This window comes from Schistocerca americana, chromosome 2, assembly GCF_021461395.2.
Source record: "Schistocerca americana isolate TAMUIC-IGC-003095 chromosome 2, iqSchAmer2.1, whole genome shotgun sequence".
Classification (NCBI taxonomy): Eukaryota; Metazoa; Arthropoda; class Insecta; order Orthoptera; family Acrididae; genus Schistocerca; species Schistocerca americana.
The window spans coordinates 122,321,657-122,332,812 of NC_060120.1; the positions used below are offsets into that span (position 1 = coordinate 122,321,657).

At 45.7% G+C, this 11,156-nt stretch overlaps 1 protein-coding gene across 1 annotated transcript in view; it reads left to right on the forward strand.

Annotated features, from left to right (window-relative positions):
* Positions 1-1,191, forward strand: part of LOC124593818 (vegetative cell wall protein gp1-like) — a 42,206-nt gene extending 41,015 nt beyond the window's left edge. Inside the window, exon 2 of the mRNA XM_047132166.1 lies at positions 838-1,191. Within this exon, the coding sequence (XP_046988122.1) occupies positions 838-1,191 (354 nt within the window). The remainder of the gene's footprint in view (positions 1-837) is intronic.
* The last annotated feature ends 9,965 nt before the right edge of the window (positions 1,192-11,156 follow it).

The following is an 11,156-nucleotide window of genomic DNA, read 5'->3' on the forward strand; positions in this document are numbered from 1 at the left end:
TTAAGTCCCGTAAGATTTCACACACATTTGAACATTTTTGAACGCACAGTTTCATCCGTGACAGAAACTGTGGAAAAGTGTGGCGATTACGTGATGGACACTGCGCATTCCGTAAGCCACGATACAGTAGATGGCGCGGAAACTTGGTACAGCATTAGCAATTTCGTCGGACAGTATTGACGGACTCTCAAGCAGTCTACCGAAAAGCCATCCGTGCACAGGGAGCAGCTATGACTGGTCGTAGTGAAACACAAGGCAACCTCAAGAGCAGCAGCTCGCCGTAGCTGCGCTTGACTCACTGCTTAATGACGTAGGCAGTGGAGACGTCAGACTGCAGGATACGGCTCGCCCGCCTCCTCCTCCGTGTATTATTATTATCATTATCATCATTATTATACCCCGGGACGGTACTCGCATACGTTGAAGAGTGTACTTTGTGCGGTTACGCGGCGACCAAATGGAGTAAATAAACCCTTGTAGGATGAGGAGGATGCGGCCAGTTCTTTAGAATGACCACGCAATTACGGGGGAAGCCACGCGAGGCGGTTCACGTACGGCTGCGCCAGCACGCACGTAATGAGGAGCAGAGCAGAGCAGGGCAGTGTAGAGAGTGGGGTCCCGGGTTGTGTTTCAGCCGGCGCCGGCCGCGTCGAGGACCACTGCTGAGGAGGCCGCGGCACTAGCCGGGCCCTCGAATTAACAAATAAAGGGCGTCGGAGGTGCAGCCGCAGCCAAAGTGGCGGCCGCCCGCTCCTCACTGTATTGCGGCCGGGGCTTTCGCCAGGGGGGGAATTGAATTAAAGCCATTAAGGGGCGCGCCGGGGCGGTGCGGGCTAGGGAGGTGGTGGGCGGGGGAGAGGGGCCAACAAATCAGTGCGCGCGGGACGCGGGTTGCCCAAGAGCCCTCCGCGGGGGCCCGCGCGCCCGCGGAAGTTTGCGCGCTGCCCGCCGCTAATTGAGGAAACAGCAGATTACTCCATCAGGACACGCGTGTCGCGGCCGGGCCTGTCCGCCCTGCCCTGCCCCTGCCCCGAGGGCCTGCGTGCACGAGTGAGTGGCGGAGAGTGCCTTCCGGCGTGGCCCTTACCTAGCCCTCGTCTCCCACTGCCGCCTCCTCCAGCTCGTTTATTTACTGAGGAACTTTTACCGGCGGTCCCGCGCTTGGCTCTATTCTTGTGCCCACCTGACTGAAGACGCGTAAGGTGTGAGCTGCTCCCCGCAAGGAGCTCGGCAACAGAAAACGCAAAGGCAATGTACTCTATCTAGAAGCACTGATCCTTTACCATCTAACCTATATCTACGAGTTGTTGTTCTTGTGGTCTTCAGTCCTGAGACTGGTTTGATGCAGCTCTCCATGCTACTCTATCCTGTGCAAGCTTCTTCATCTCCCAGTACCTACTGCAACCTACATCCTTCTGAAACTGCTTAGTGTATTCATCTCTTGGTCTCCCTCTACGATTTTTACCGTCCACGCTGCCCTCCAATGCTAAATTTGTGATCCCTTGATGCCTCAGAACATGTCCTACGAACCGGTCCCTTCTTCTTGTCAAGTTGTGCCACAAACTCCTCTTCTCCCCAATTCTATTCAGTACCACCTCATTAGTAATGTGATCTAACCATCTAATCTTCAGCATTCTTCTGTAGCACCACATTTCGAAAACTTGTATTCTCTTCTTGTCTAAACTATTTATCGTCCATGTTTCACTTCTTCACTTCCATACATGGCCACACTCCATTCAAATACTTTCAGAAACGACTTCCTGACACTTAAATCCATACTCGATGTTAACAAATTTCTCTTCTTCAGAAATGCTTTCCTTGCCATTTCCAGACGACATTTTATATCATCTCTACTTCGACCATCATCAGTTATTTTGCTCCCCAAATAGCAAAACTCCTTTACTAGTTTAAGTGTCTCATTTCCTAATCTAATTCCCTCAGCATCTCCCGACTTAATTCGACTACATTCCATTATCCTCGTTTTGTTTTTCTTGATGTTCATCTTATACCCTCCTTTCAAGACACTGTCCATTCCGTTCAACTGCTCTTCCAAGTCCTTTGCTGTCTCTGACAGCATTACAATGTCATCGGCGAACCTCAAAGTTTTTATTTCTTCGCCATGGATTTTAATACCTACTCCGAATTTTTCTTTTGTTTCTTTTACTGCTTGCTCAATATACAGACTGAATAACATCGGGGAGAGGCCACAACCCTGTCTCAGTCCCTCCCCAACCGCTGCTTCCCTTTCATGTCCCTCGACTCCTATAACTGCCATCTGGTTTCTGTACAAACTGTAAATAGCCTTTCGCTCCCTGTATTTTACCGCTGCCACCTTTAGAATTTGAAAGAGAGTATTCCAGTCAACATTGTCAAAAGCTTTCTCTAAGTCTACAAATGCTAGAAACGTAGGTTTGCCTTTCCTTAATCTATTTTCTAAGATAAGTCGTAGGGTCAGTATTGCCTCACGTGTTCCATCATTTCTACGGAATCGAAAGTGATCTTCCCCGAGGTCGGCTGCTACCAGTTTTTCCATTCTTCTATAAAGAATTCGCGTTAGTATTTTGCAGCTGTGACTTATGAAACTCATAGTTCGGTAATTTTCACATCTGTCAACACCTGATTTCTTTGGGATTGTAATTTTTATATTCTTCTTGAAGTCTGAGGGTATTTCGCCTGTCTCATACATCTTGCTCACCAGATGGTAGAGTTTCGTCAGGACTGGCTCCCCCAAGGCCGTCAGTAGTTCTAATGGAGCGTTGTCTACTCCCGGGGCCTTGTTTCGACTCAGGTCTTTCAGTGCTCTGTCAAACTCTTCACGTAGTATTGTATCTCCCATTTCGTCTACATCTACATTCTCTTCCATTTCCAGAATATTGTCCTCAAGTACGTCGCCTTTGTATAGACCCTCTATATACTCCTTCCACCTTTCTGTTTTCCCTTCTTTGCTTAGAACTGGTTTCCATCTGAGCTCTTGATTTTCATACAAGTGGTTCTCCTTTCTCCAAAGGTCTGTTTAATTTTCCTGTAGGCAGTATCTATCTTACCCCTAGTGAGATAAGCATCTACGAGGGGCGTTCAATAAGTACACTACTGGCCATTAAAATTGCTACACCAAGAAGAAATTCAGATGATAAACGGCTATTCATTGGAAAAATATATTATACTAGAAGTGACATGTGATTACATTTTCGCGCAGTTTGGGTGCATAGATCCTGAGAAAACAATACCCAGAACAACCACCTCTGGCCGTAATAACGGCCTTGATAAGCCTGGACATCAAGTCAAACAGAGCTTGCATGGCGTGTACAGGTACTGCTACCCATGCAGCTTCAACACGATACCACAGTTCGTCAAGAGTAGTGACTGGCGTATTGTGACGAGCCAGTTGCTCGGCCACCATTGACCAGACATTTTCAGTTGGTGAGAGATCTGGAGAACGTGGCCGCGCAGGATTAGCCCAGCGGTCTAAGGCGCTGCAGTCATGCACTGTGCGGCTGGCCCCGGCGGCGGTTCGAGTCCTCCCTCGAGCATGGGTGTGTATGTTTGTCCTTAGGATAAATTAGGTTAAGTAGTGTGTAAGATTAGGGACTGATGACCTCAGCAGTTAAGTCCCATAAGATTTCACACACATTTGAACATTTTTTTCTGGAGAATGTGCTGGCCAGGGCAGCAGTCGAACATTTTCCGTATCCAGAAACGCTTCTACAGGACCTGCCACATGCGGTCGTGTATTATCCTGCTGAAATTTAGGGTTTCGCAGGGATCGAATGAAGTGTAGAGCCACGGGTCGTAAGATATCGGAAATGTAACGTCCACTGTTCAAAGTGCTGACAGTGCGAACAAGAGGTGACCGGGACGTGTAACCAGTGGTACCCCATACCATTACGCCGGGTGATACGCCAGTATGGCGATGACGATTACACGCTTCCAATGTGCGTTCACCGCGATGTCGCCAAACACGGCTGCGACCATCATGATGCTGTAAACAGAACTTGGATTCATCCGAAATAATGACGTTTTGCCATTCGTGCTCCCAGGTTCGTCGCTGAATACACCATCGCAGGCGCTCCTATCTGTGATGCAGCGTCAAGGATAACCGCAGCCGTGGTCTCGGAGCTGATAGTCCATGCTACTGCAAACGTCATCGAACTGTTCGTGCAGATGGTTGTTGTCTTGCAAACGTCCCCATCTGTTGACTCAGGGATGGAGACGTGGCTCCACGATCCGTTACAGCCTTGCGGATAAGATGCCTGTGATCTCGACTACTGGTGATACGAGGCCGTTGGGATCCAGCAAGGCGTTCCGTGTTACCCTCCTGAACCCACCGGTTCCATATTCTGCTAACAGTCATTGGACCTCGACCAACGCGAGCAGCAATGTCGCGATACGATAAACCCCAATCGCGATAGGCTACAATCCGACCTTTATCAAAGTCGGAAACGTGATGGTACGCATTTCTCCTCCTTACACAAGGCATCACAACAGAGGCAACGCCGGTCAACTGCTGTTTGTGTATGAGAAATCGGTTGGAAGCGTTCCTCATGTTAGCACGTTGTAGGTGTCGCCACCGGCGCCAACCTTGTGTGAATGCTCTGAAGAGCTGAACATTTGCATATCACAGCATCTTCTTCCTGTCGGCTAAATTTCGCGTCTGTAGCACGTCATCTTCGTTGTGTAGCAATTTTAATGGCCAGTAGTGTAATTCAGCACGTTTTTCTCTGAAAGCAGGCTGGTTTCATTCAGGATTCCAAAACATCATATTATTCCCCACTCTTTTGACTATGAAACCCTATTTTTCAACGTAGTCTACATTCAATGCGACGACCTTACGCCACCTTATTGAGAGTGCCTGTATGCCCGCATGATAGCACTCTACTGGTTGACGTCGGAGCCAACATCTCACTGCATCAATGACATCCCCATCATCCTCGTACTGCTTCCCGCAGAGTGCATCCTTCATTAGGCCAAACAGATGGAAGTCGGAAAATGGGACATCAGGACTGTAGGATGGATAAGGAAGAAATCCAGAAGTATTATGTGGGGAAATCGGGATGACCAGTTGGTTGGTCCATCACATTCAGTGTAGTAGTGCACTGTCATGATAAAAGATCACATTTGACTGGAGGGGAAGAATCTAAGGGACAGCAAATTGCTGAACCATGTCCAGATAAACGATTTTTATTACTGTTTCATCGATGAAGAAAAATAGTCGAACTATGCTGTCTTTTACCGGCGCACTCCACACATTTATCTTTTTGCTGTATCTGATATGTTCCCGAAAACTGTGGGGATTTTCCGAACCCTAGTTGCGAATGCTGCGCCGATTAACCTTCCGACATTTCTTAGTTGAGGTTTTGCTCGATCTGGTCCATCATCCCAACAAAACGTTCGTGGCGAAATTTGCAATCGTTTCTCTTTAGCGACTGCACAGTGTGAACTTAATAATCGTGCAAGCGAAGTCGTTTAAGCAGCACATTTTCAACTATTGCACGAGAAATGTTCTGTTCCTGTGATGTTCAGCAAATTGGGCTGATGGGTTCGTTTGGAAGATTGGTCTGATCTCCTCTATCATTTTTTAAGATGTGTTTTTCTGCCAGGAGTTGACTGTCAGTTCGCACAAACAGCGGCTAGGAACTTGCCACCTGCCTTAACTGTCTTAACGTCTTTGAAATTCACGTCGGAAATTTCGTTGAACAGCAATAGTTGACTTCGTTCCTGCACACCACACCATGCACTGGGCTTTCTGTTGCAGTGTAGTCATGTCTGGTAATTATTTAGCACTTGAAACAAAACAAAATGAATTGTTTAGAAAAAAAATTCACAAAACTTTTTGAGCTGCTTTACACTGTGCCACAAATCGTAAGTATCTATGTCTCACATTTTTCTATATGTGCATTTCGAAATCAGGGAGATTTCCTTTGGACGCCTTGTATTTTAATTGAAGATTTTGGCAGCCGACATTATTTACAGAATAGCGAGTAACCCCCTGTGCAGTCGTCACTAATCAAACAAACAAGCACTTAGCCACAGGACATGCTTACGCCAAAGGTAGCATCCACTCCCAACCGGCGGCCTCGCTAACTCGTGGTGTTGCTCGTGAGTAGCTCACTATTTTGTATGTCTCCTTCAGCTGACGTTTGACAGGTTTCGGTCGCCTCTATTAGTCTTCTTCGTCCCCAAATATGGATGCCCTAATTGAACATCGTGACAGGAATAAGTATCTTGTAGTTCCTGAGTGGGTTCCATTGACCAATAAAACTACAAGTGCAGGTTACCAATTCGATAGTTTATTTGGAGCAGCGATTTTGGTAGACTCAACCATTTGCAACACTGAAGTTAAAAGAATACGTGGCACCATTCGCAGCCAGTGTTACTTTACAGAACGTCCGATTTATACTGACCACCTCAAATAACTTTCTGTCCACAAGCAAAATGAGAAATGTATCAAGCAAATATTGTTTAGATACCTCGGGAACATTAACCACCACCAAGACTGTCTTTCCTGTAATTGGTTCGTTATGTAGATTTGAACAGCAGTATATCCTTTATAAACGAGTGCCTTTTATTTTTTATTCGGTAATTCACTTCCTCTTCTGGAAACCTTGTACTCACACAAAGGTTCTTTGGGTTGTTAGATTCTGCCTCACTCACCATATTCTCCCGATTATGCCACTATGACATATTTCTCTTTCCTCGGCTGATGTGACGCAGTGGTTGCTACAGTGAACTCGCTTTCAGGGGGTCGACGGTTCAGATCCGCCTATAGCCATCCAGTTTTAGGTTTTCCGTGATTTCCCTAAATCCCTCCAGGCAAATGCCAGGATACTTCCTTTGAAAAGAGGAGCTCCAGTTTCCTTCCTCATGTTTCGTAGTCCGAGCTCGTGTGCTCCATTTCCAATGACTCTGCTCTCGACGGGGTATTAAACTCTAAAGCTTTAAGGGTTCCGTATCTCCACTGACAAAAACAGAATACTTATAGGATCACTTTGTTAGCCGTCTGTCTTCGCCTTAGGACCCCTTTTAATCCCTCAGCGAAGTAAAAAATTAAATTTCTAAGTCAGTGCAGTCGGAAGGTACAACCACTTAAATCACATACTTTTATATACGCAACCCCATTCATCAAAACCTATAGATCAGGGGCGGCCAAGAATTCGGTTCATGAGCCGTGCCTTGGCACGAGTGCTATAGCGCTCAGCCACTCTGCACACTTCCCCAACAGCACTCATGAGGAGAGGGAAATAGTAAACACGACGCATTTAACTGGCAGTGCAATCACAAGGCGGTTTTATGGTTCTCATTTCGCAGCAACACAGGTGACAAACAAAACAAGTTCAATATAATTTTATTATTTATGGCGCGCTGAAGGCATAATTATTATCTGGTACGAACTGTCAGTATACGGAGAGACACAGACAGTTTCATAGACTTTCGCACTTAGGTTGCCATGTACGAGGGTGGTCCCATAAGTACCCGACCCAACAAAGAAAACACAAAAATTTTGGAAAAAAGTGTTTATTTTTCAACATAATATACTTTCAGCTCTATACACTTTTCCCAGCGATGTTCAACTGTCTAATTCCTCAAAATAGCCATTAAGTGCCGACATCACTTCATTTGTTGAAAATCCTCGTCTACCGAACCATTTCTTCAAGTTTGGGAACAGAAAATAATCCGAGGGGGCTAAATCTGGCGAATAGGGTGCATGAGGTAGCAATTCAAACTTTAATTCATTAATTTTGGCCATTGCAATAACGGAAGTGTGAGCTGGTGCATTGTCCTGAAGAAACAACACTTTCCTCTCGGCCAAATGCGGCCGGTTTTGCTTGATTTCTTCTCCCAAACGTTGCAATAAGTTCGCATAGTACTCGCCGTAGAGAGTTTTTCCTTTTTCAAGGTAGTCAATGGAAATTATCCCACGTGCATCCCAAAAAACCGACGCTATGACCTTGCCTGCAGATGAAACGGTCTTCGCCTTCTTTGGAGTCGGTTCTCCATTTTGTGTCCATTGTTTTGATTGTTCTTTTGTCTCGGAAGTGAAATGGTTGACGCATGTTTCATCCATGGTTAAGAAACGACGCAAAAAGTCAGGTTTGTTGCTGCGAAACTTCGCTAAACACTCAACTGAAAAATCTTCACGGCACTGTTTTTGCTCGAGTGTGAGCAAAGGCGGCACAAACCTTGCACACAGTTTTCTCATGTCCAAATTTTCTGATAATATGCGATGTACCACACTTTTTGAAATGCCTACTATGTCTGTTAGCTCACGCACTTTCAGTCGACGATGATGCAGTACCGCTTTGTGGATTTTCTTCACCACTTCTGGAGTCGTCACCTCATTTGGTCGACCAATGCGATGCTCATCTTCGCAACTCGTACGGCCTCGTTTAAACTCAGATACCCAATATTTTACTGTTGTCAACAAAGGATCAGACTGTCCCAAAGTAGAAAAAAAGTATTGTATCGCTTAGCGATGACAAATTTTGTCCACTTTCACAAGTTCACTCACTACGTTCACTATTGATGGCTGCCAAACAAATACTAAAGAATGTGGCGTCTTCAAACTTCAAAAATATGCTTCATAGATCGTATACTTTCTAACCCAGAGATATTTTTCAACAACGACTGCCATCTCTCGGTCAGGTCGAGCACTTATGGGACCACTCTCGTAATCGTGTCCTATTTAGTTTCATAATCGGAAAAAGATCTTTCCCACAAATATGTCGATCGAAATATTGCAGCACTTTCGCAACCTCGTTATGGAGGCGTCGACACTGCCTGAGGAAAACAATGTAGACGTCTTGGGCAATTTTAAAGTAGAAGGATTTGTTTTTAAAATGGAAACTACACGGCATGTCGGTGAGTTACATCTGGATATACACAGGGGCCTTCAACTGAAACGGTAAATTGTCTCAAAAACAGTAAGATTGTCAGTGTTCTCAAAACATTTAGGAAACTATCTTTGTGATTCTCTCAAGGCCACAATAAATTCTTCAAGTCTCGCGTTTTCTTTGATGCCATTTAACTTAGGGAACTGGACTATGTCTGTCAAAATTTGTCTCTTTCCCAACGCGATTTTCTTTTTAATGCATCCCCTTCAGATAAGAAAGAAGTTGTTTCTCACCTTGCAAAGTCTTGTGGGCAGCGTGCAGTCAGGTCCATTCAAAGTGCGAGTTGAACAATCCATTTCGGATGTTATAATTTTCGTTACCACACTCCTTTTTCCTTCATAAATGCAGGAATAACGAGTTTTAAATCGAAAAATTGTCCCACGCATGCCCTTCGATAGAACCAACGTACTGTGCAGTGATATATAAAGACTCCACACACTTTGTTCAGTTCCATCGGAAACTTGTTGCAATTGAAGTGGAACAATACGTGTGACTTAAGAAATTTTACTATTCATACAACCAATCGCTTCACAAGCTGCAGGCCTTCGAATTTAGTACAAAGCGCTTCTTGATGTACAGATCAATGAATCCCGTCTACCTATCATTGCAGTTTTTTGGTCTTTCAATGTCAACTAAATCTTTAAATTCTTCCTGAATGGTATTCTAATATCGTTTCATAGCGAACTGCGGTACCCATCGCTAATGTGGCCGCATAATATACGAGGGTTGCCCGGAAACTAATGCACCGCATTTTTTTCTTCAGCAGTTCTTTATTGAACATAATGAGAATTACACATACGAAAGAATGAAGCTTTATCTACACACTCTGTTTTTCCACGTAATCTCCATCCCGTTCTATCGCCTTCCTCCAGCGCGAAACAAGGGCATGTATGCACTATCGGTACCAATCCTCGTGCTGATGGCGGAGCCAGTGCTTCGCTGTGTGAATCACATCCTCATCGTCTTCAAAATGTCTACCACGAATGGGATCCATTAAGGCCCAAACAAGTGGAATTCCGCGGGGGCTAGGTCAGGGCTACAGGGTGGTTGGGGTAACACTGTCCAACCCTGTTTTGCTATGTGTTCAGAAGTCGTCAGACTTGTGTGGGGCCGAGCGTTATCGTGTTGCAGCAAAATATCTCCTTGGTTGCTGTGGCGCCGAAGTCGCCGGAAACGCATCATGCGTTTTATGAATGTGTTGGCGTGTGCTTCTGAACTAATGGTGCCTCCTCCTGGCATCGCATCAATGAGAATCACACCTTCACAGTCCCAGAACACGCTGATCATGACCTTACCGGCGGAAGCAGTTGCTTGTTTTCTTCTGTGGGTTGTGGAAATGGTGCCATTCCATCGACTGTCGTTTTGTCTGGGCTCAGAATGGTGAACCCAGGTTTCATCACCTGCCACAATCCGGGACAAGCTTCGAAACGTTGCCACAAATGATGACAAATGTTTTGTCTGTGCGATTTGTGATCCACCGTTTGACACCGCGGGATCCATCTTGAACACACTTTTGAATATCCAGGAGTGCGGATAATTGCATCCACACTTCCTTTGCTGCTTGACAGATGCAGCGCCAACTGCCGAGTCGTAATGCGTCTGCCCTCGCGATTGACATCAGCTCGCTGCAACATGTCAGGCGTGGCAGCCGCGAATGGTCTCCCCGACCGCTGCAAATCGTGGAGCTCCGCCGAACCGCCTTCTGATGACCTCACCCTCCGTACCCAGCTGCTGACTGTACTTTTGTCGACAGTAGAAGCTCCATAGACTTTGCACAAGCGTTTACGAATATTCCCCACAGTTTCTATCTCTGCCATGAGAAATTCAATGACGGCACGTTGCTTGTAACGTACATCACCTAGAGACGCCATGTTGAAACTGTCCTGCAGCTACGCTATCTGTTGGAAGTGACGGAAACTAGGCGCAGTCACTCAGGAGACTTAAAATAATACATACGTAACGTTTCGCGTTCGTACCATTGTTTTCGGCTGAGAAAAAAATGCGGTTCATTACTTTCTCTGGAACCCTCGTATACAGGGTGTTACGAAAAGGTACGGCCATACTTTCAGGAAACATTCCTCACACACAAATAAAGAAAAGATGTTATGTGGACATGTGTCCGGAAACGCTTAATTTCCATGTTAGACCTCATTTTAGTTTCGTCAGTATGTACTGTACTTCCTCGATTCACCGCCAGTTGGCTCAATTGAAGGAAGGTAATGTTGAGTTCGGTGCTTGTGTTGACATGCGACTCATTGCTCTACAGTA